The following is a 24657-nucleotide window of genomic DNA, read 5'->3' on the forward strand; positions in this document are numbered from 1 at the left end:
TGTCGATCATCACAAATACTTTACTCAAAACTTTTCAAAACACATTACATTATTACCAATTCTATGTGTTGGACCACAAATATGAAATATATTTCTCGTTTTCTAACCAACACCAAAAAAGATTGTATGACAGTTTCAATTTCTACTCTTGCTATGTGATTTTTGAGATGTCAAACTCTGAAGAAAGAAAAAGGGATAACACTTGGACTATTCTGGAACGTGATAGAAGATGTTTGAAGCACAAAACTAAGCTAAAGTCATTTTACCTGCTATGCTTGTCTTTCCCACTTCATCCTTGAATAAAACTTCACTAATGAGACGCTTATTTAAACTCTGCAAGCTTCCATTTCTTCTTATTTTGTTTAGTAGAATTAAGATAAAATGACTTCAACAATTAGCTAATTAGGACTATAAGAACTCTGATATCATTTGAAATTTGGAATATCTAATAGGAGTATAAAAGCTTCTCTTTGAAAGGCGGTCATTGAGGAGTTCAGAAAGGATTTGATCATGGACAGAGACTTCAACGATATTACCAAGTGGATCAAGGCAGTAGATAGTGAGTCCACCGCGAACAAGTTCAATAAATGGACCAAATACTCTTAAAGCAATGAGTGAAATAACTTCAGTATAATTCTAATATCCTTTCTAAGATCATAGCAGAAAGTATCGGTAAGGTTTTACATGGTCTCTCTTTTGGCCTCATAAATTAAACCAAATTATATCAGAGAGAGAGAGAGAGAGAGAGAGAGAGAGAGAGAGCAAAGATGGAGATGTGATTAGTTTGACAATCTTTACTCACTACATATTTGTTAAATTAAGAGCTAATCAGGAGGTCCAGAATCAGAGATGCAACAAATATACGGTAGGAAGAAGAAGCCAAAGATTGAAGAGAAAAGACGCCAATGACAAAATCCAAGACAAGAAAGCCATGGCAGCAGAGAGTTGATATCGTCTGCACATATTCCCATTGCAATATGGACTACCACCAGAAGCAATTAAGTAATCAGTGGCACTAGCTGTGGAACACGCCGTAGCCAGTGACAGAAATGAAAGAACCTGTTATGAATCCAAGACTACTATATTTGATCAGAACAATATTTTACAGCAAAGTTGACGGTCAATTTATCAAGGCACATACCCAATCTACTCCAATGAGAAATGGTAATATCCCGGGCTGATGAGATGAGCGTTTGACCAACAGCGAAAATGCATCAATCACTGCCAAACCCAAGTTCCATGGTGTTACGAAACTCATGGTTGCCACCAGAAAGCTGCCAACAACAAAAGGTGAAATAGGTAATTTAACAGAGAAATTGCACCTCTGCAACTAGAAGATTGTGCATTGGTATTCTTTTCACATAAAATGATGTCTATGCAGAAGCCACTGCATTGTAAGAACATATAACTATCAAGATATAAGATTCTTACAACTGATTATCTGTGTTCTATGCTCATGTAAGCATGAACTAAAGCAGAATGTGAAACTAACTGGGAATGACTACTAATCAGTTATTTTTTGTTTGGTGACATCTGCTACTCAGGTAACCAGTAATATTCTGGAGCTTAGCATTCAAGAAACTCCTACTTCTGGAAGAATAAAAACATGGAAAAGAAAATGCAGTAGTAGCACATTATAAACAAAAAGAGTTGTTTATTTGAGATAATCATCAACCAATTGTAATACAAAAGCTACGGACTTACAAAAGTTATTGATGCTAGAAAGCTTGTCTTCTGGAAAGATAAGAAAATGAAAATGCAGGAATAGCACCTTAGGAACAGAAATATGATTTCAATCATCAATGACCATAAACCATGGGCTTTACAACTTATAAACATAGAATCTGTAAAACAGGCTACGCCTATGTGATATCACCGAGGAGTGTGGTGAAATGGATGGAATCCCTCAGTTATTAAACAGTGTTCTCGGGTTCAAGCCCCTTCTAACGGGCCTTATGTGGCCCGAAATCTGGATTATTCAACCAGTGAGTTCCGAGTTCCGGATATCAGATGGTTATACCAAAAAAAAAAAAAAGAATAAGGACTACACATGTGAGATATATCTCACAAACATCTAGTTTCACTATAATGCTCCAATTAGTATAACAACTGCATAGATTACTCCAAGAAGCATAAATCTCAACTAAGCACTTCCTGATTGCGGCTCTTATGACAAAACTCTGGATACAGACGGATAGGTAAACAAAGCATGCAATATGACCAATCCTAACATTCTCAGGAAATATTTATAACCTCAATTCTGCATTCAAATCTTCAATACCCAATTAACTACTCCAACAAAATAAAACAATCGTATATCCAACATAACTTCCTTAAGTTCGTGTAACTAGTCCTTTGAGACTCCATATTGGAGATGAACTTCACATGTCTCTTGTAAAGATCCTTTTATTAACCCTAGACTAGCTTTAAATTTTCAGAGAAAGTCTCCTCCCAAAGCTCATCAAAGCTCTCTACTAGGTTTTCGCGAGGTAATTTCAGTAACACCCTTTAGATTGCTAATTTATCAAAGTGAAAGTTTTTCTACTGGTAAAGTTATGCACTAGAAAATTCGCTTATTCTACTATTACTATATCACATTTGATAAGATTTCCCCACCGTTCACCCAACATTTGTTAGTGCAAAAATGCATCTTAAACAACAAATAAACAGATCACAAATACAAGAAATGGGCAAATCATCCAGCATCAAAGGATTCTCATGTTAAATTCCCTCGCGACTTTCTTATCATTTTCAGGCAAGATATAGAGATGAAACTCTTAACAAAAATGAAAAAGAAGAGCCCCCAAATTCTTCAAAATCATAACCTTGTATGATAAATCGAAATTAAATAGATAGCAAAAATGAGAAAAATACGAAAAAAAGGACATGGATACAGAGAAGAAAAGAGAAGTAAGGAATCCAAATACCAGAAGGGGGGGTAGCTGTAGCTGTAGTAAGAAACATTCAAACACATGAAAAGGAGTGAAGCGGCAGAGAAAATAGCCTGTCCTAGTCTCAAAGCTAAACTGGCACTCGTCCCTATAGACCCCTGCAGTTTATTATCCATTTCATCACTGAAATTCCACAAAGTGATTGTATAATTCTGCTGAGCTTATGATATTCATAGATGTTCATTGTATCTATTCAATTATCTGTACTTTCTATAAAAGGAAAGAAGTGTAACCGAGTAAAGGGAAGGAATTTTGGGGAAGATAGTGATGTTGTAACGTAAGAATATCATACTATTTCCGATCTTTACTAATTCTATCTGGTTTTATTGAGCTGTGATTTTGTAAAGGGAATTTGGTTTGTCTGATAGGAAAAGGAATAGGGTTGCCTAAATGAGATTGTTGCATATGCATGATTGTTCCTCCCTCTGTTTCAACTACAATGACGAGCTGTCAAAATTAGAGGATAAAAGTTTGCTCAATAATTTTTAGTATCAAATTTTACATACTCAAAAATTATATCACATTTTTCTAAGCAAAGTATTTTTAAAAAAAATTTAGAATATAAAAGACAAAAAAAATAGAGGAATTACAATCAAACATCTCTATAACAGCCTCGTTTGTTCCGAATATTTTTGGATGTTATAGCGAAGTGCTGTTATAGAAAACATATATTATAACATAACATGAAGTTTGGTTCCGGAAAAGCTTGGCTTTTATAGGGTGTGTTTGGTATAAAGGAAAATATTTTCCGTGGAAAATGTTTTCCAAGAAAATATTTTCTTGGAAAACAAGTAGCAATCTTATTCATTTTTCGGTGTTTGGTACGCAAATTAAGGAAAATGACTTTTCAAGAGTATTCATAAATAATTTGGATATAATAAACATGAAGCCATAAACTTTCAAACCAACAACCTTCCGAACCCACATTTTTCATAAACTTTCAAACCGATAAACTTTCGAAACGGCGGAATCTCCAGCGCCGGCACTCGTCCAGGTAAACCAGGTAAGCACTCGTCCCTTTCTTTCTCTCCCCTCTCTCTCTCCTTTCTCTCTCCTTGTTTCTCTCTTTCTCCCCCTTTCTTTTAACCCTAGCAGTAGCTAGGCCAGAGACCGTCGCCCCACCGGCGCCGCCTCATCTTTCTTCTTCTTTTCCGGCTCCAATCACAACACCCTCCTCGGTGCTTCCCTTTCTTCAACTCATCGCATCGCTGTTTCTCAGATCAATACTATTTTCCAGCTAACCCGTACCGGTGACAGTCCCGCACTCCTCTCTTTTTCTTGGTCCCGTGGTTTGTTGTGTGTGTTTCAGGTGGCACTTTTGGTGGCTGTTTGGTGACGGGTAGGAGGTGCACGGGCAAGCGTAGCGGAGCAGGCCATTTGGCAGTCACAAGGGCTGGACGTCGGGGTCTAAAGCACCTAGGTTCTATTCGTGGGAATTGTTGCGGCTGCCCAGGCTAGCGCGAGGCATACGGGCGAGTAGAGTGGAGCATCACCGGCTAGTGTGTGCAAAGGTTGGCGGGAGTAGGAAGGACGCACGACAGATCTCCGTGACCTCGGGTGCATCTAAGTCATATTGCCAGGTTCTTTCCATCGGGAGTTGGTACCTCCCACTTTCTTGTCTCTTTCTTTGTGTTAGTTAAATTGTGGTTATTTAGTTAGCATCACTTTAAGCATATTATTAGAATACTTGTAGTTGCAACCGGTTATTTTCCAGCTTGGGTCTGTGTTAGTGTTTTTCTGGAGTTTGTCGTAGCTGTAGTGGTTGTGACTTGGGATGGTAGAGTAAGGCCATGTCCTCGAGGGGTGCCGGGGGTGAGACGAAGGGTGGGGAGGGGGTCAGTGGTTGGGACGAGAGGTAAGGAGGGTAAGGGGAAAGAGGGAACTTGTAGATTGAGGATCGGGTCATGGAACATAGGCACGCTGACGGGTAAGTCTATTGAGTTGGCAAAGATTCTCCAGAAGAGAAAGGTTAATATAGCGTGTGTCCAGAAAACTAGGTGGGCAGGGTCGAAGGCGAGGAATGCGGACGAGTATAAGCTGTGGTACGCTGGAGTCGTGAGGGGTAAGAATGGAGTGGGTATCTTGGTGGATAGGGACCTTAGAGAGTCTGTGGTTGAGGTTAGGCGAGTGAATGATAGGCTAATGTTTATTAAGTTGGTAGTTGGTGAGTGCACCCTCACTGTAATTAGCGCTTACGCGCCGCAAGCGGGCTTGGATGAGGAGGTTAAGAGGCGCTTTTGGGAGGACTTGGACGAGATTGTGCGTAGTATTCCACCTACTGAAAGGCTATTTATTGGAGGGGATTTTACTGCTAATAGTTATGGCGAGGTGCATGGTGGCTTTGGCTTTGGGGATAGGAATGGAGGAGGTACTTCGCTGTTAGACTTCGCTAAGGCTTTTGAGCTGGTGATTGCGAACTCGACTTTTCCGAAGAGGGAGGAGCATCTGGTTACTTTCCAGAGTTCGGCGGTGAAGACTCAAATCGGTTACCTTCTCCTCAGAAGGTGTGATAGAGGGTTGTGCAAGGATTGCAAGGTTATCCCGGGAGAGACCCTCGCGACTCAGCATAGGCTCTTAGTGATGGACATCGGCATTATGATGAAGAGGAAGAAGAGGTATGCTCGTGGCCGACCGAGGATTAGATGGGGAGCTTTAACCAAGGACAAAGCCCAGGAGTTGGAGGGGAGGTTATCCGCTATGGGATCTTGGAAGAGAAGTGGAGACGCGAGCACTATGTGGTCAACGACGGCGAACTGTGTGAGGAAGGCGGCAAGAGAGGTGCTAGGTATATCAAAGGGTTTTTCTGGCAGACACCAAGGAGACTGGTGGTGGAATACACAGTCCAAAGTAAAGTGGAGGCGAAGAAGGTAGCGTACGCGAAGTTAGCAGGGAGCACAAGCGAGGAGGAGAGGAGAGCGAATAGAGAGAGGTACAAAGTGGCTAGGAAGGAGGCAAAGCTGGCGGTCACGGAGGCTAAGAATGCAGCGTTTAGCCGTCTATACGAGGAATAGGGGGAGAAAGGCGGGAAAAGGAAGTTGTTTCGGCTGGCTAAAGCGAGGGAGAGGAAGGCCCGGGGTCTGGACCAAGTAGTGCATCAAAGACGAGGATGGTAGAGTATTGATGGGGGAGTCCCAGATTAAGCAGAGATGGCAGACATACTTCTACGGTCTTCTAAATGAGGAGGGAGATCGGGATATAGCGCTAGAGGACTTGGGGCATTCGGAGAGTCTTCGAGATTTTAGGTATTGCAGGCGCATTAAGGTGGAGGAGGTCGTGGGGGCTTTGCGTAAGATAAGTAGGGGTAGAGCGACCGGGCCAGATGAAATACCGGCTGAGTTTTGGAAGTGTGTGGGTCGAGCAGGATTGGAGTGGCTGACCGGGTTGTTTAATGTAATTTTTAGGACGAAGAGGATGCCGGATNTATTTCCAGCGCTAACTCATTCTTTAATCAACTAAAGTACAATGATTCAAGTTACTCAACTCAAGACAATCTGGGCAGTGTGCAAAAGTACCAGATCAGGAACCTGATCCCTTGGTGCTCCCCTGACAGAAGTCCAAGTCAACTATACAGCTGGAACACAACTGCAGAAAGTGACTGTCCGCAACTGTACAAAATGGAACACAACAGGGACCTGGTCTCTTAGTGTTCTCTGACAGAAGTACAAGTCAACTAGAGCTGGAAAGCAATTGCAGAAAGTGACTGCTGCAACAGTGCAACAGACAGTACAACAGACAGTGCAACAACCACTTTCCATTTTGATTGGACATCACCATTGAGATTGGACATCACTAAGGATGTCTCGTGTAGCATAAACCTTATGCAAGGCATAAGATTCAGGTTCAACACTTGCAAAATCAGAAAAGGAAAATATTCTTTCAAGTGCTCAAGAACCTCTCTCAAGAACAAAGCTGCTTCAACCTCAAGGACCCGATCCAAGATCGAAGATATTTTAAGTCCTTAGGTTGTTGAGTCTTTGTTATCTGTTCTTCATTGTAACTCTTATACAGCTTTCTTAGAAGCATTGATTAGGTTGAGTCATAAGAAAAATCCTTTGTAACCGTAGGGTGACAAAGTGGCTTGTGTTGGAAACATCACAAGTTAGTCAAAGCCTTTGTGACCGTAGTGTGACAAAGTGGCTTGTGGTGGAAATACCACAAGTTAGTCAAATTCTTTGTAACTAGGATAGTTATAGAGTGTCTTGTAATGAGAGCATCACAAGTTAGATAAAGTCTTTGCAATAGAGTTATTGTAAAGTGGCTTGTAATAGGGAGATTGCAAGTTAGTGAAGTTAAAAGCCTACAGGTGTAGGTCGTGGTTTTTTGATCCCCTTGTGTGGGATTTTTCCACGTAAAAATCCTCGGCCTTATATATATTCAGCTTTACTAGCATTCACTGCAGAACCCGATAAAGGACCAGGTACTATACTATTTGGTGGACTCACACAAACTTAGCACTGCACCTAACTGATATAGGACCAAATCGTTATACAGTTTGGTTCATCAGTACTTTCAGAGGAAACACATAGAGAACCCGGTTCTTTATACAGTCTGGTGGACGCACAGTCTATAACAAGTGGTATCAGAGCAGGTTCTTCCTATCAGGCTAACACCTAGGGAGGATCCTCATGGCTGCTCCACCAACTCTTGAAAGGAGAAAAACAAAGAAGGAAAGGTACCGTGTACTTAAAGCCGCTAACAATGATTCGAGTGAGGAAGACAGTTACATGGCTTACTTAAATAAAAGGTTTCAGAAGATGGTCAGAAGAAATGGAGAAGTGCTAGAAAGGGACAGCTCTAACAGATCAAAGAACAATGTTCTTTGTTACAAGTGCGTAAAGGGTGGACACTTCATGAAAAATTGTCCTCTCTTGAACCAAGAATTCTCCAAGAACTTCAAGAGAAAAAGATCAGCTGAATATGACTCAACTGTTGCTTTAATGGCTCGATCAGATGATGATAAAGACGATCACAACAAAGAGGTAAATTTCAGGGATGTTCAGAGAAATCTGAAATCCTATTCTCCAAGAAAGTTCATGTCTTTAGCTAATGTATTAATCAATGCATTTCATAGTCTTGTGGAGGATAGGGATTCTTTGACCTTAGAATTAGCATAATCTGAACAAACTAGAGACGACTTAGTAGCTGTAGTTACTGACCATAAGAGAACCATTGAAACTTTCAGAAAAGAAAAGAATGATCTTTTGGCAGAAATTACAGACCTAAGGAAATCAATAGTGATACCTGAGATTAAGTCAAAACCTGAAAATTCTGGAAAAGGAAAGGAGAGAGCCAGTGAGGAACACATTAGGCTTGAAAATGAGTTGAAAGCTGCAAGAACTAGGATATGTGGTGAACTCGAGAAAAATAGGCAGCTTCAAGCTGAATTGAAGAGAGTAAAAAGTGATCTTGAGAAATCTCTCAAGTGGACCTGGTCCTCAGATGTTGTCACTGCCATGTACTTCAACAATAGTGGAAACAGGCAGGGAATCGGGTTCCAAAAGGAGAAAACTCCTTACAACCCTCATAGCAAGTACGTCACAGTTCCTGATAACTGGCTGTGTACCCATTGTGGGAACAATGGGCACTTCAAAGAAAATTGCCAGGCCAGGGCTCAATGTGTTCAGAAAAACAAAGTGCTTACTGACAAAGTGACTACTAACAGGGGACCAGGTACCGCTTGCAAGAAACAAATGTTGCCTGCATGGACTAGAAAATCCCTTATCCATCCCTTCTATCATAACAAGGGACCCAAACTAGTTTGGGTTCCTAAATGTAACCCATAATTTAGATGTGCAGGAACAGTGGGAGGAAGCGGACTGCAATAGATCATGGACAGTAGATGCTTAAAGCACATGACTGGAAATATCATGGATTTTCTCTCACTGAAAGCCCTGCAAGGAAGGGATGTACCCTTTGGAAAATGGAAAGAAGGGGTACATTCTAGGAATGGGGAAGAAAAACAAGGTAGAAGTTCGTGTCTAAGCTGGTGATATGAGCTGCTTGAATGCAGTTGATAATGATTCGAAGACTTGGCATAAAGGATTAGGGGGATACAAGTTTCTAACTTCTGGAGATATGATGAAGCAGGACCTGGTCCATGGTCTGTCAAATTCAAAGTTCAAAGAACACGGAGCATGCAATTCCTATGGGAATACTGAACATGAGTGAAAAGAGATGCATGATCAGACCTCTCCAGAATCCTACCCCCTATGAGTTGCTGACTGGAAGGAAACCCAAGCTGACTCACCTAAGAATATTTGGGTACAAATGCTATGTTCTCAACAATGGAAAGGATCAGCCTGGTAAATTTGATGCCAAGAGTGATGAAGGAATCCTTCTGGGATATTCCTCTTAAAACAAAGTCTACAAGGCTGCAGCAAAAGGTCACAATGTGTGGAAGAAAGTGATCATAAGCTATTCAACAAGACTTTTGCTTCTAACAAAAGAGGAAACAATGATGATAAAAATAATGAACCACCTTTAGCCCCTGGGGAAGTATCTGATGTTTCAAATAGCAAGGCTGATATGATGAGTGAGATGAAGGAGACAGGTGAAGACAATGCAACGTCTTCTTTCACTTCTCTACCAATCAATCCTCAGTCCCAAATTGGAAACACAAAAGCTCCCATTCACTTGATAATATAATCACCCCCTTGATTCTAGAAGATAAAAAAAAACAGAAATTCCCTAGCCTTCTCAGTATTTCTATCCCAAATAAAACCCAAAAATATCAAGAAAGCCTTGTAGGATGCAGACTGGATGAATACAAGGAACAAAGCAAGGCTCGCTGTCCAAGGATTCAATCAAGAGGAAGAGATCGATTATGATGAGACTTTTGGCCCAGTAGCTCGCATGGAAGCTATTAGGATCCACATTGCCTTTGTTTCACAAGAGGAAAGATTGATAATACATTGTCTTTGAAGAAACGGGGAAGGAACCTGCTCATTGATCAGATTTATGTGGATGACATCATATTTGGAGCTACAGCTAAATATTATGTGAAGAATTTGCTAACCTCATGGGAAGTAAGTTTGAAATGAGTACGATGGGGGAACTGAATGTCTTCCTGGGTCTTCAAGAGAAGCAGTCCATAAAGGGAACGTGTATTAGTCAGAAATGCATCAAAGAACTCTTGAAAAAGTTTGCTATGGAAGCATGGGAATCATTGGATCTCCACTCTACCTTACTGCCAGCAGGCCAGACATTGTATTCAGTGTGGGATTACGTGCAAGGTTCCAGTCAAATCCTGGGGAATCTCATCTGAAGGATGCTAAGAAAATTCTGAGATATTTGGGCATACAGAACCTGGTTCTGTACTATCCTTCAGGGGACAATTTCAACCTTATTAGTTATGCTAACGCTAATTATGCAGGTTATCTGGAGGACATGAAAAGCACATCTGGAATGGCTCATTCCCTTAGATCATGCTTTATCTCATGGGGTACAAGGAAACAAAACTCAGTAGCTCCCTCAACAGCTGAAGCAGAATCTGTTGCAGCTGCCTCATTTTGTTGCACGGAAGATCAAATTGCAGATATCTTCACCAACACTCTGAGCAGGGAACACTTTGAGAAACAAGATGGCATTGGGATCACTTGAACCTAATTGAGAACCTGGTTCTGTTGACATGACTATGATAGTCACACTAAGGTAAAATTGGCTAAAGTATTTTCTGACTAGGCCTAACTCACATCTATACCGTTGCAGGTAAACACGCATGATGATCATAGAAGCTAAAGGTACAATGTTGAACTTCGAAGGAGAGATGCAAAAACCCTTTTACAAAAACAGGTCAGGAACCTGGTTTCTGCACCACAGGTTAGTAGTAATGTGTTTTTCACATGCTTGTTCAAAAAAAAGGGGATAGCAAAATTAATTCAACTGCCACATCATCTGACTTTTTAGACCAGCAGTTCTAAACCATTGTCTCCCTTTGCATCTTTTTAATTTTTCCTTCAGAACTCTCTACCACTTCTCTCACCATGGCCAACGAGTAATCGTCTTTTCTCTTGCCATCAACATCATTCCCACATCTCCTCCTCCCTTAACACCATCACCAGAAACCCACTTCTTCACTATCCCTGATACTCCTCATCTCTAGTCACCTCTACTCTTCTCCAGTCACCTCATCTCCAGTCTCACTTCCATGAGTTGCAAACCCTACTTCTCCTATGTTCCTGAATCTCAGGGGGAAGAAACTCCATTCTTAGGGGATGAAAGAACTCTGGTGCTTTTTGAGTCTCCAGTTCATGACACCGTCATAGAAGAATCTGTTGAAGAACCTGATTCTCTTTTAGCTGAAACAAACTAGGTGGTTGTAAAAGAAAGAGGCTTTTGAGTGTGCCTTGCAGAAGAGTAAGCAGAGTATTAAAAAAAAGGGAAGAAGAGGTTGATGAAATAGGGGGAACCAGTGGCTGATGAACACATTTCAGTGGTTGAGGTTGATAAAGATGCTGTGGAGGAACCTAGTTCCTTAGTGAAAAGATCTACAAAAGGGTGTGGTTGAGAAAGATTTGTTTGAGGGTGACATTGTGGCTGTTGCAAGCAGGAATGGGAAGTTTATTGAAATATCTAGAAAACAAAAGTGGGAAACTGTGGGAGGACCTGGTTCAATGAAGACCATTCTAGGCAGAAGAGTTAACTCAGAAAAAGTCTTGTGGGGTCGCACCCTTGCCCGACAATCTAGGAGATGGCAGGTATGAGACAAGTTCTGGACTTAGGCAACTAGTGGAGAACCTACGGGAGAAACTGTTTGACTAACAATTGTCTGCAACCACCCGCATGGACCTAGCTCTCAAAACCATTGTTGCCTCCTCTACCAAGCCTCCCCCTTCTAGTTCCCCCTAGGATCCTCTCAGTGGCCAGTTATCTTTTGCTCTAATAATTTTGTGGCTGTTTTTTTTTTGTCTTCTTGTGATGGCATGTTGGATTTTACCGTTGCTGCTCCTGCTGAAACAGTCATTTTTTTTATCAATAAAACAGCTCTTCTTTTGCTTGTACAATGCTTGTTTTCCTTTTTGCTTCTCTTTTCTATCATGATTGTGTGCACATATGTGGCATGAGTTAGCTTTGTCGGACTTCTTTATGACTTTTTCTCTGACTGTGCCTTTTTGTTGATGCCAAAAGGGGGAAGAATTGAGTGAATCAAGTCAGGGGGAACATATGTTAGGGTTAAGAATAGAGTCAGGGGAACATATGCAGTTGCTGGTACCTTATCTGGTTAAGTCAAATAGTCATCAATGTTCAAAGTTTGTCATCATCAAAAAGTGGGAAATTTATGGGCTTAAAGTCTTTTAAGCTATGTTTTGATGATCTAACAAACATTCTGTATGGAACCAGATAAAAGACCAAGAATGATAGCAAAAAGTCAGGGGGAACATATGAGGAAACATGTGTAAGTAAAGGCATAAAGTCAGGGGGAATCTGCGGTATCCTGTTATCCAATCTGGTTCTCTGAACTCTAACTTCTCGTATTCAATGCTAAGTTTGTCATCATCAAAAAGGGGGAAATTGATAGGTTTTCAATACCTTTGTCGTATGTTTTGATGATTTAACAAACTTAATGTCAAGAACCAGATAGGGAACCTGACTCACTTGGATTACACTGCATCTAACGGATTCCAGCCAAATGTGAACTTGCTACAACTTCAGGAAAGCTTCAGAAGGTAGGAACCCAAACAAGGACCTGATACTCTTGTGGGTTCCTCACAGCAGTACAAAGTCAATTGGACACAGCTGAAAATGAAGATTCTGTCGCACTGCACTATTTCCAGCGCTAACTCATTCTTTAATCAACTAAAGTACAATGATTCAAGTTACTCAACTCAAGACAATCTGGGCAGTGTGCAAAAGTACCAGATCAGGAACCTGATCCCTTGGTGCTCCCCTGACAGAAGTCCAAGTCAACTATACAGCTGGAACACAACTGCAGAAAGTGACTGTCCGCAACTGTACAAAGTGGAACACAACAGGGACCTGGTCCCTTAGTGTTCTCTGACAGAAGTACAAGTCAACTACAGCTGGAAAGCAATTGCAGAAAGTGACTGCCTGCAACAGTGCAGCAGACAGTGCAGCAGCCACTTTCCATTTCGATTGGACATCACCATTGAGATTGGACATCACTAAGGATGTCTTGTGTAGTATAAACCTTATGCAAGGCATAAGATTTAGGTTCAACACTTGCAAAATCAGAAAAGGAAAATATTCTCTCAAGTGTTCAAGAACCTCTCTCAAGAACAAAGCTGCTTCAACCTCAAGGACCTGATCCAAGATCGAAGTTATCTTAAGTCCTTAGGTTGTTGAGTCTTTTCTATCTGTTCTTCATTGTAACTCCTATCCAGCTTTCTTAGAAGCATTGATTAGGTTGAGTCATAAGAAAAATCCTTTGTAACTGTAGGGTGACCAAGTGGCTTGTGTTGGAAACATCACAAGTTAGTCAAAGCCTTTGTGACCGTAGTGTGACAAAGTGGCTTGTGGTGGAAATACCACAAGTTAGTCAAATTCTTCGTAACTAGGATAGTTATAGAGTGGCTTGTGATGAGAGCATCATAAGTTAGTTAAAGTCTTTGCAATAGAGTTATTGTAAAGTGACTTGTAATAGGGAGATTCCAAGTTAGTGAAGTTAAAAGCCTACAGGTGTAGGTCGTGGTTTTTTGATCCCCTTGTGTGAGATTTTTCCACGTAAAAATCCTCGGCCTTATTTACATTCAGCTTTACTAGCATTCACTGCAGAACCCGATAAAGGACCAGGTACTCTACTATTTGGTGGACTTACACAAACTTAGCACTGCACCAAACTGATATAGGACCAGATCGCTATATAGTTTGGTTCATCGGTACTTTCAGAGAAAACACATAGAGAACCCGATTCTCTATACAGTCTGGTGGATGCACAGTCTATAACAGAGAGGAAGGTCCGGGATCTGGACCAAGTAAGGTGTATCAAAAGATGAGGATGGTAGAGTATTGATGGGTGAGTCCCAAATTAAGCAGAGATGACAGACGTAATTTCTATGGTCTTCTAAATGAGGAGGGGAACCGGGATATAGTGCTAGGGGACTTGGGGCATTCGGAGAGTCTTCGAGATTTTAGGTATTGCAGGCGCATTAAGGTGAAGGAGGTCGTGGGGGCTTTGCATAAGATGAGTAGGGGTAGAGCGACCGGGCCAGATGAAATTCCGGTTGAGTTTTGGAAGTGTGTGGGTAGAGTAGGATTGGAGTGGCTGACTAGGTTGTTCAATGTAATTTTTAGGACGAAGAGGATGCCGGAGGAATGGAGGTCGAGTACAGTGGTATCATTGTACAAGAACAAATGTGATATCTAGTGTTGTAACAATTATAGGGGTATCAAGTTACTTAGCCATACCATGAAAGTTTGGGAGAGGGTGGTGGAGGTGAGGGTGAGGAAGACGACGTCTATATCTGACAATCAGTTTGGGTTTATGCCGGACCGCTCCACTACGGAAGCTATCCACCTTATTAGGAGGTTGGTGGAACAATACAGGGATAAGAAGAAGGATCTGCACATGGTGTTTGTTGACTTGGAGAAAGCGTATGACAAGGTTCCTAGGGAGGTGCTCTAGAGATGTCTTGAGGCAAAAGGCGTGTCGGTAGCCTACATAAGAGCGATCAAGGACATGTATGATGAAGCTAAGACTAAGGTTAGGACCGTGGGAGGCGACTTGGAGCATTTCCCGGTTGTTATGGGATTACACCAAGGCTCTGCGCTTAGCCCGTTCTTATTTGCCTTGGTGATGGATGCATTGACACACCATATTCAAGGGGATGTGCCATGGTGTATGTTATTTGCTGATGACATAGTTTTAATTGATGAGACGATGGTCGGTGTTAACGTGAGATTGGAGGTTTGGAGACAGACTCTCGAGTCTAAGGGTTTCAAATTGAGCAGGTCTAAGACAGAGTACCTGAAGTGCAAGTTTAGCGCCGAGTCTTGGGAAGTAGGTAGGGACGTGAGGCTTGGATCTCAGGTCATCCCCAAGATAGATAGCTGCAAGTACCTTGGTTCGATGATCCAGGGGGACGGAGAGATCGACGAGGACGTCACTCACCGTATAGGGGCGGGATGGATGAAATGGAGGCTTGCATCTGGAGTCTTGACAAGAAAGTGCCACTGATACTCAAAAGTAAGTTTTATAGAGCTGTGGTTAGACCAGCCATGTTGTATGGGGCAGAGTGTTGTCCGATTAAGAACTCCCATATCCAGAGGATGAAGGTAGCAGAGATGCGGATGTTGAGGTGGATGTGCGAGCACACTAGGATAGACAAGATTAGGAATAAAGATATTCGGAAGAAGGTAGGCGTGGCTCCTGTGGATGACAAGATGCGGGAAGCGAGGATCAAATGGTTTGGGCACGTGAAGAGGAGAAGCCTTGATGCCTCGGTGAGGAGGTATGAGCGGTTGGCCGTGGTGGGTACGAGAAGAGGTAGAGGGAGGCCTAAGAAGTATTGGGGGAAGGTGATCAGGCAGGATATGGAACGACTGCAGATTTCCGACGACATGGCCCTTGACAGAAAGGTCTGGAGGTCAAGCATTAGGGTTGTAGGTTAGGGGGTCGTAGAGCTTCCCTTACTTCTTACCGGGGGTGAGGTGGGGTTGTTTAGGGTCGATCTAAAATGGTTTGCAGTTTATGTTGAATCCACACCATCATTGTTATTTGTCTTAGCCCCGGACCTTATGTTCTGCTTACTGTTATTGCATGTCATTCATCTTTGGGTTGTTATGCTTCTGTTACTATTACGGTTTCTACTGGAGTTACTAATGAATTGTCTTTTCTTGTTTCTTATTTTCTTGTTTCTTGTTTTTTTTTCCGTCTTTCTAAGCCGAGGGTCTATCGGAAACAGCCTCTCTGCCCTATCGGGGTAGGGGTAAGGTCTGCGTACACATTACCCTCCCAAGACCCCACTCTGTGGGATTTTACTGGGTTGTTGTTGTTGTTGTTGTAAACTTTATTTCTGAACCTGTAAACTTCCAAACACATAAACCTCCGAACTCATAATTTTGGAACTTATAAAATTTTGAACCTTTAAATTGATAAATTAAAAAAACTAAATCTGAAAAATATATTAAAAAATATTTTTTTACGGGGGTGGGGGTCGGGGGGAGGGGGTGGGTGGGGGTTTGGGGTCGAGAAAACGAAAAACCAGAATTTGAAATTACAAAAAAAAAGTAAATATTTTTTTTTAGATTGGGGGGGGGGGACGTAGTTGGGGGGGGGGAGTGGTGGTGCAGAAAAACGAAAAAACAGAAATTTGAAATTGTAATAAAAAAAATAAGGTAAAAAAAAATTTTGCGGGAGGGGGTGGGGTGGGGTGGGGTGGAGGGGTAGTAGGGTGGGTGGTAATGGAAGAACTGAAATTTGAAAAAAAAAAACTTTTTTTGGAGAGAGGGGGTGGGGTGGGTTGGTGAGGGTAGAGAAGGTTAACAAGGAGTTTTGAAAAATATTTTCCCTTCTCTTGATAAGGAAAACAAAATGAGTTCATAAGGAAAATATTTTCCAAAAAATTTAAGCCAACCAAACATGGGAAAATTGGAAAATACACCCATAGTGAAATGTTATTATATACGGATGATGTTATAGAGAGGTCTCACTGTACATACTATTTGAGAAGCAATCTTGTAGCACGGTGAAAATGTTATGGAAGTTATGTATATTTGGTTAGCATATATTTGTCCGATGTTTAGGGTCACTATGGCATGACAAGTGTCATTTTTAAAAAAAAATATTTATGCTTTTTTAATAAAAATATCATTTCGTAGTGTTTGATTATTACAAAATAATTTTCTTTAAAGAGAAAAAATGACTTTTCTTAAGGCGTTAAGTTATTTTTCTTCGAGTTACATTTATTTGACTTCTAGCATAAAGAATATGCTCAAGCAAAATCATTCTCTGTAATTAAGGCCCCGTTTGGCCATACATTTTGGCAACGTTTTTTCAAATCTTTTTTGAAAACATTGTTTGTTCATAGATTAATGATCTATTTTTGAAAAATTTCTGAAATTATTTTTCGAATTCCCAAAATCTAGTTTAGGGTAGATTTTGGGTGAAACTTGTTCTCCCACTCACAAAACTTCAAATTTTTTTCAAATAAAATGCATGTCCAAACATAATTTCAACTTCCAAAAGTTATTTTTCAAAACTACTTCAAAAATTATTTTTTCAAGTTTCAACTAAATCTATGTCCAAACGCTAGCTAAATTGTACAGTTCACCGGTGGGACTTTAAAGTGAATTAACTAAAACTTTAAGGAACTGAAATGTAATAAGAAACAACTAAGGCCCGTTTGGCCATGAGTTTTGCCAAAATAAATTTGGAATTTATTTTCAAAACTCATGTTTGGCTATAAATTTTGCTCATATTTTGGTCAAATCCCAAATCCCAAATTTCAAATCCCAAAATCAGCTATGATTTTGGGCCAAAATCCCAAAACTTGGAAATTATATACATGTTTTTCCAAAATAAAGTTGAAAAATATGTTTTGAAAACGTATGTCCAAACACATTTTCATCTTCAAACCAAACTTCATACCGATCAGATTTTTCAAAACAAATTTAGTATCTATGGCCAAACGCTAGCTAAGCCTTTTAAACCCAACTGCCACTAACGTCTATGGACAACGAATAAAGCCAATAGTACTTCTCTGCATTGCTACAAAATACTGCTACATCAACTGCTGTAACAAACCTGTGAACTTGCATCCACCATTAGGGTAGTAAAGCACATGCTCTCAAAGCTACCCTCAAGCATTCGGCCTAGTCTGGACCTCCAGTTCCGGCGTGCTCTTGAGCCTCATGGAGATATACGACGTGCCCGTCAGTTGTTCGATGAAATTCCCGAACCAGATATACGATCGTGGACGCTCTTGATCACCACATACACGAAGAGGGGTTTTCCAGAAGAAGCATTGAAAGTCTACGACGAATTGCGGCAAAGGAAAGTTCTTCCTGATCAGTTAGCACTGTTATCAGTAACCAAGACTTGTGCTACTTTGGGCAACCTTATAAAGGCAAAAGGGATTCATCAAGATGTAATTAGATATGGATATCACTGTGATTTGCTCCTTGGAAATGCATTGATTGACATGTATGGCAAGTGTAAATACATTCAAGGTGCAAAAGAGGTTTTTGATAATTTAAGTGCTAAAGATGTAATCTCTTGGACGTCGATGAGTTCATGCTATGTTAACTGTAAACTTCCAAGAGAGGCGCTAAGGATATTCCGTGAAATGGGGTTAAATAGGGTGAGGCCAAATCCTGTTACATTGTCTTCTATACTTCCTGCCTGCTCGGATTTGAAAAGTTTGAATTTGGGTAGAGAGATTCATGGTTATATTATTAGGAATGGGATACACGATAATGTGTATGTTAGCAGTGCTCTTGTGGACATGTATGCTAGTTGTTCAAGTATCAAACAAGCAGAGTCAGTATTTGATAGTACGCATCAGTTTGACTATGTTTTATGCAACGTCATTATGTCAGCATATTTTTCAAATGGGCAATGTGACAAAGCACTTCATGTCTTTGATCAGTTGAGAAAAAGAGGAACTAAACTGAATCACGATTCCTGGAATTCTGTTATTGGTGGGTGCATGCAAAGTGGAAGAACAGACAAGGCGCTTCAAATACTTCGTGAAATGCAGCAGTCAGGTGCAAAACCAAATAAAATCACAATCACCAGTGTGTTACCTACTTGTATAGATCTAGGAAGCATAAGAAGAGGTGCAGAGATTCATGGTTTTATCATTCGCCGTTTATTTTTGAAAGATGAGACAGTCTCCACTGCTTTGGTACTCATGTATGCTAAATGTGGTGACCTGGAACTATCCAAAAGAGTCTTCTATATGATGCCAAAAAAAGATACTATTGCTTGGAATACAATGATTATTGGAAATTCAATGCATGGGAAAGGAGAGGAAGCTTTGATGCTTTTTCATCAAATGGTAAGTTTGGGGGTGAAACCCAACTCTGTTACTTTTACTGGCGTGCTATCGGGTTGCAGCCATTCACAGCTGGTAGACGAGGGTCTTTTGATCTTTTACTCAATGAGCAAGGAGCATGGAATTGAACCTGATGCAGAACATTATTCGTGCATGGTTGATGCTCTAAGCCGTGCTGGTCGCCTAGAACAGGCATATAATTTTATCCAAAACATGCCCCTGAAACCAACTGCTAGTGCTTGGGGAGCATTGCTTGGTGCTTCTAGAGTATACAAGAACGTGGAATTGGCACGAGCTGCTGGAAAACAACTGTTGGAGATTGAGCCAGAAAATGCAGGGAACTATGTTTTGTTGTCCAACATCTATGAAGCAGCCAAACTACGAGAGGAGGCCTCAGAAATTAGGAAATTGATGAGAGAAAGAGGAATTATTAAACTTCCTGGTTGTAGTTGGATTCAAGTGAAAGACAAAGTGCATACCTTTGTTGTCGGTGACAAGAATAATGCTCAGACTGCAGAGATTTACAGCTTTTTGGCTGAAATAGGTGAAAAGATGAAGTTAGCCGGGTATTTACCCTGTACAGACCTTGTTGGCCAAGATCTTGATGCAGAGGAGAAGGAATACAGTTTGTGCAATCATAGCGAGAGGCTTGCTGTTGCCTTTGGGATTCTTAATTTGGATGGTGCATCGTCAATTAGGGTGTTCAAAAACTTGAGAATATGTGGAGATTGCCATAATGCCATTAAGTATTTAGCCAAAATTGTTGGAGTGCAGATCATTGTGAGAGATCCTCTAAGATTTCACCATTTTAAGGATGGGTTATGCTCCTGTAGAGATTTTTGGTGAAATAACAAATGCCATTAAGTATTAAACTTGATAAGCTGCAAGTATAATAAATTCTTAAGGGATACTTGGGGGATCTAAGCTGATAATACTATATGAAGAAGATTCCTTTTGTTCTTCTCCAAGGAAAATATAAGTCTAAAGATGTCATCCACTGTGACCATGCTTGCGGTTGCAACTAATGATTTAGAAAACTTTGCTAGCACTAGCTTCGTGACATACACTCAGCACAAAGGTTCTACAGCCTAGTGTTGTATGCAAAAATGTAACAATTCAATTCTAACCGCCTTTAGTCACCTCATTGTATGTCTGAAGGTCGTCTCTTCAGAGTGGCAAAGTCCTAAGCAAGAAGAAGAAAAGGTGCTACTGCCAGGTTTGGTACCTGGGACTATAATACGAATTGTATATGTTTGCCGGTCAATATTGATACAATAAGATGATTGTTATTCATGGGAACTTAAATCAAGGAAGAGTAAGAATTTATATTGGTTCCGTTGTTTATTTCTCTTGGTATTGATTTCTATCCATCTGTCTGTCTGTTTCTACTTTAGTTGCAAATTTCATCTGCTTTACCACTGCATGGTCTGTGATGGGCACTAAGTTACAACTACCCAGTAAAATCCCACAAAGTAGGGTCTGGGGAGGGTAATGTGTACGCAGACCTTACCCCTGCCCTGATAGAGCAGAGAGGTTGTTTCCGATAGACCCTCGGCTCAGAAAGACGGAAATAAAAAAATAAGAAGAGACAATTCATTAGTAACTCCAGTATAAACCGTAATAGTAACAGAAGCATAACAACCAAAAGATAAATGACATGCAATAACAGTAACCAGTATTTAAGGCCCGGGGCTAAGATAAACAGCAAGGATAGTGTGGATTCAACATAAACTACAAGCCATCTAAGATCAACCCTAATCCAACCCCGCCTCACCCCCGGTATGAAGTAAGGAAAGCTCTACTACCCCCTAACCTACAACCCTAATGCTTGACCTCTAGACCTTCATATCAAGGGCCATGTCCTCGGAAATCTACAGTCGTACCATGTCTTGCCTGATCACCTCTCCCAATACTTCTTAGGCCTCCCTCTACCTCTTCTCGTACCCACCATGGCCAACCGCTCACACCTCCTCACCGGAGCATCAAGGCTTCTCCTCCGCACGTGCCCGAACTATCTGAGCCTCGCTTCCCGCATCTTGTCATCCACAGGGGCCACACCCACCTTCTTCTGAATATCTTCATTCCTAATCTTGTCTATCCTAGTGTGCCCGCACATCCACCTCAGCATCCTCATCTCTGCTACCTTCATCCTCTGGATATGGGAGTTTTTAACCGGCCAACACTCTGCCCCATACAACATGGCCGGTCTAACCACAACTCTATAAAACTTACCTTTGAGTATCGGTGGCACTTTCTTGTCACACAAGACTCCAGATGCAAGCCTCCATTTCATCCAGCCCGCCCCTATACGGTGAGTGACATCCTCGTCGATCTCTCCGTCCTCCTGAATCATTGACCCAAGGTACTTGAAGCTATCTCTCTCGGGGATGACTTGGGATCCAAGCCTCACGTCCCTGGCTACTTTCCTCGACTCAGCGCTAAACTAGCACTCCAGGTACTCTGTCTTAGACCTGCTCAATTTGAAACCTTTAGACTCGAGGGTCTGTCTCCAAACCTCCAATCTCTCGTTAACACCGACCCTCGTCTCATCAATTAGAACTATGTCATCAGCAAATAACATACACCATGGCACATCCCCTTGAATATGGTGTGTCAATGCATTCATCACCAATGCAAGTAAGAACGGGCTAAGCGCAGAGCCTTGGTGTAATCCCATAACGACCGGGAAATGCTCCCGGGGAATGATGGGCACTAAGTTGTTTGTTACTTATTAGCTATGTACTCCTTGCCATGGTTTAAGATCTCTTAATGACATAAAAATTACTTAATTGAGCACACTTTTATTGAAAACATCCCCATATTTTGATGATTGTGGGGAACAAAGATTGAGCTCACCTTTGCTGTAACACATTCCCATATTTTGATTATTGTGGCGTCGAGGGGACATAGACTGTCATTAATTAGCACTTCTCTGTGATGATCAGTACTTCTGAGTAAATACAAGCATTAGCAATGTTTGTAACTGGCTATTAGCATGAAATATTACTCAAGCTTGATAATATACAGCAAGATAGTTTTTCCAATGCTTGTCCAAATTGAGTCAGAGAAAGTTTAACCTTGTAACTTACAAACAAATTCAGACCAAGAAATGATACACATTCTAGAATCTCTCCATCATTCAAGTTGGGCATACCAGATACCCTGGATTTTCACATCCTTGGGGACCTTTGCACCGAGATCAGTATCAGATGGCTGAATGCTCTCAAATACTCCAATGACCTCACCGGTCTCTGGCTTGCTCTGGGTAACACTCAGGGTGATCTTTCCTGTAGAAGATGCAGTATTCTTTACGTTCTCCTTCTCAAGCTCCTCCTCGTCTCCTCTCCCTCCAGCAGGCAATGCAACAGCGTTGTCATAGCCAGTAGATCCACCCCGTCCCTTTGGGTCAAGGAAGGATGAACCTCTGTATGATGGCACAAGGAATTCACCGCTAAAGCTTTCTGGTTTGCCGCTTGCCACTAGCTGTTTGATAGTGAAGAGGAAGGGCACACGCTCACCACCAGGAAGCTGAACTGTAACAGCAGCATAATCAATTCCATCCTTCTCCTCAAACTTAACAGTGCCATCAGAAGACACTTCGAATGGTCCCTCAATCTCATCAAGGGTGTAGGTTAAGCGTGTCATGAGCTTGGTTTTCTGGAAATCAGGGGGTGCGTTCTTGTTCACACTCTCTGCCTTGACCGTGAATGATGTGGGCTCTAAGCAGAATTTCTTGGCATTGTATTTGCCTGGCTTGAAGGCAAAGCTGGCAACACCTCCTTCTATGGTAGGGCACTGGTTAGCAGTTCCAGTTCCCTTTACTTCCATGTATGTCTTGCTTTGAATTTCGTCGAAGGTTAAACGTTTTGGAACTCCTTCAGCATTTGCTCCCTAGCAGCCAAGTGGACAAACTTCAGGAATTTTTGCATGAGAAACAAGAATTTCAAATTTAATTTAGACAGAATCCCTAAAACAGTTTATCCTTACAGAAACATGGATGCTTGTCCTGAAATACAGATGACTACATGAATGTCCAGAAATGAACAATGGAAATTTTTGAAGAGATTGGATGATTGGATATAGACTGATCTTACTATTGGAGGTGCTATTGTGTGTATATATTGGGTGACAATGGTAAAGAAGCCCTCTAAAGTATTTCTACGTATCCTCAAGCACCTGATTTAGATATTTGGAAAAGAATATAAGGCCTACAAGCTCGAAGAATGTTACCTGCTATTAGAATCATCGGTGTGCCATACTGGTAAGGTAGCATTCATCTCTGATCCAGCTGTAGTGTTTCTTATGATCTTAAACTCAGGTGATTGGTTTTACACCAACGGAAACCATAAACTTCATACACAATAGAGGATTATGATAGAGTTTTTTTTTTTTCTTTTTTTTAATAATGAATGGAATTCCTTCTTTCATCCTATCCCATTCACCGGTACTAATCACTATGTGTAAAAGTGGCTTTCTTGCTTTTGTGCCTACTCATGATCTAAACAAGTCGCACATACACCCAAGTACATGTTCCTTAACGTTGAGGGCAACCCCCCCATAAAGCGGGGGATCTCGTGACATCTTTCATTGGTTGTTTGTATATCTAATAAGTTATTTAATTGCTGGCATGTTGAATCATATACATAATGTGATGAATTTGCTTAGATTGATCCTAACGGAATGATGATGAGAAACTGCTAATTTGTTTGTCTGGTGACTAGAGCCTTCATGCAATACCTAAATTGTGCTGTCTGAATTTATGACTTTATTATGCAGGAAAAAGCACTGGATATATGGGAAATATGGACATGAGGCAGGCAGAATTGAGTAAGAAAAGCAACTTACTGAGACGACAAGGGCAGAAGTGGCCAGAGCAAAACCAGCAACCTTGGCAGCATCAGTGCATTTTTGAGCCAAGTCCTTGAGTTCAGTTTGCAAAGAGCAAGTAAGCCTAGCTGCAGCTGGTTCAACACCAAATGCTTTGCTCACACTTTGAGCAGACCTCAACTGCAGGTTGTTTCTAGCTGGGGCAACACCAACCTTTGTTGGTTGCATAAGAGTAGCAGCTGCTTGTAGAGAGGCAGCCATAATTTTACCCTTTTCTTGATCAAAGTCTTCTGCTCCTCTCTGTTTCTGCTTTTTAGGAAGTGGTTGAGTGGCAGTAAGAAGTGGCTTGTATGAGAGGCTGGACAAATTATTTTGGTGGCTTTGCTGTGAGTAAGATAAGAGATAGGATAAGGGCTATTTTTCATTGGTTGGTTTGAGCATTAGCCTATTATTTGGTGGCCTGCAACGTGGCAAAGTTAGTCTTTAGGATAAAGATACTCCCTTTTGTAATCTTGCCAGGAAATTAGTGGACTACCGCGTCTTGCCTTATTTGAAGATAAAAATGTAAAATATTTATTGACACTCGATTTATCAATGTTAGTTAATGTTTTTTTCACCTCGACTTATCACTTAAGCTAGTAAATTCCTTCCTAGACTGTGTGTTTTGGTATAAACATTGCGTGTCTGAGGATTAGATTGATAAACTATACGGTCTACCAATATGAGCGGAATACCCTTATGAAAAGGTGAAGTAAAGAAAACCAACTACCAGGCCTCTTTGTTTTTGTTCAGGTTTGGGAAAAAAGATTTAAAAGGTCTTAAACGATTCTTTTTGGTTTTTAAAGTAATTTTTATTTTCTGAAAAGTAAGACGAAAGCCTTTTTGGAAAAATCAGAAGTAACTCAAAAAAAAGGTGAAGAAAAAGA

The 24657-nt window shown here is 41.1% G+C and overlaps 3 protein-coding genes across 3 annotated transcripts; 1 reads left to right on the forward strand and 2 right to left on the reverse strand.

The window, feature by feature from the left end:
- Positions 1–611: 611 nt before the first annotated feature.
- LOC109215513 (CASP-like protein ARALYDRAFT_485429) lies at positions 612–3364 on the reverse strand. The gene is made up of 3 exons (XM_019379587.1): positions 2928–3364; positions 1142–1274; positions 612–1059 (listed from the first exon to the last, which is right to left on the reverse strand). The coding sequence occupies exons 1-3, from the start codon at positions 3065–3067 to the stop codon at positions 844–846; spliced, it is 489 nt and encodes a 162-aa protein (XP_019235132.1). The 5' UTR covers positions 3068–3364; the 3' UTR covers positions 612–843.
- A 14139-nt stretch (positions 3365–17503) lies between these two features.
- LOC109215514 (pentatricopeptide repeat-containing protein At1g20230-like) lies at positions 17504–20220 on the forward strand. The gene has a single exon (XM_019379588.1). It carries the CDS (start codon positions 17690–17692, stop codon positions 19748–19750), a length of 2061 nt encoding a protein of 686 aa, XP_019235133.1. The 5' UTR covers positions 17504–17689; the 3' UTR covers positions 19751–20220.
- Positions 20221–21873: 1653 nt separating this feature from the next.
- Positions 21874–24114, reverse strand: LOC109215512 (oxygen-evolving enhancer protein 1, chloroplastic). Its single transcript, XM_019379586.1, has 2 exons — positions 23750–24114; positions 21874–22795 (listed from the first exon to the last, which is right to left on the reverse strand). The coding sequence occupies exons 1-2, from the start codon at positions 23990–23992 to the stop codon at positions 22040–22042; spliced, it is 999 nt and encodes a 332-aa protein (XP_019235131.1). The 5' UTR covers positions 23993–24114; the 3' UTR covers positions 21874–22039.
- Between the last annotated feature and the right edge of the window lie 543 nt (positions 24115–24657).

Source organism: Nicotiana attenuata, unplaced genomic scaffold, assembly GCF_001879085.1.
Source record: "Nicotiana attenuata strain UT unplaced genomic scaffold, NIATTr2, whole genome shotgun sequence".
Classification (NCBI taxonomy): Eukaryota; Viridiplantae; Streptophyta; class Magnoliopsida; order Solanales; family Solanaceae; genus Nicotiana; species Nicotiana attenuata.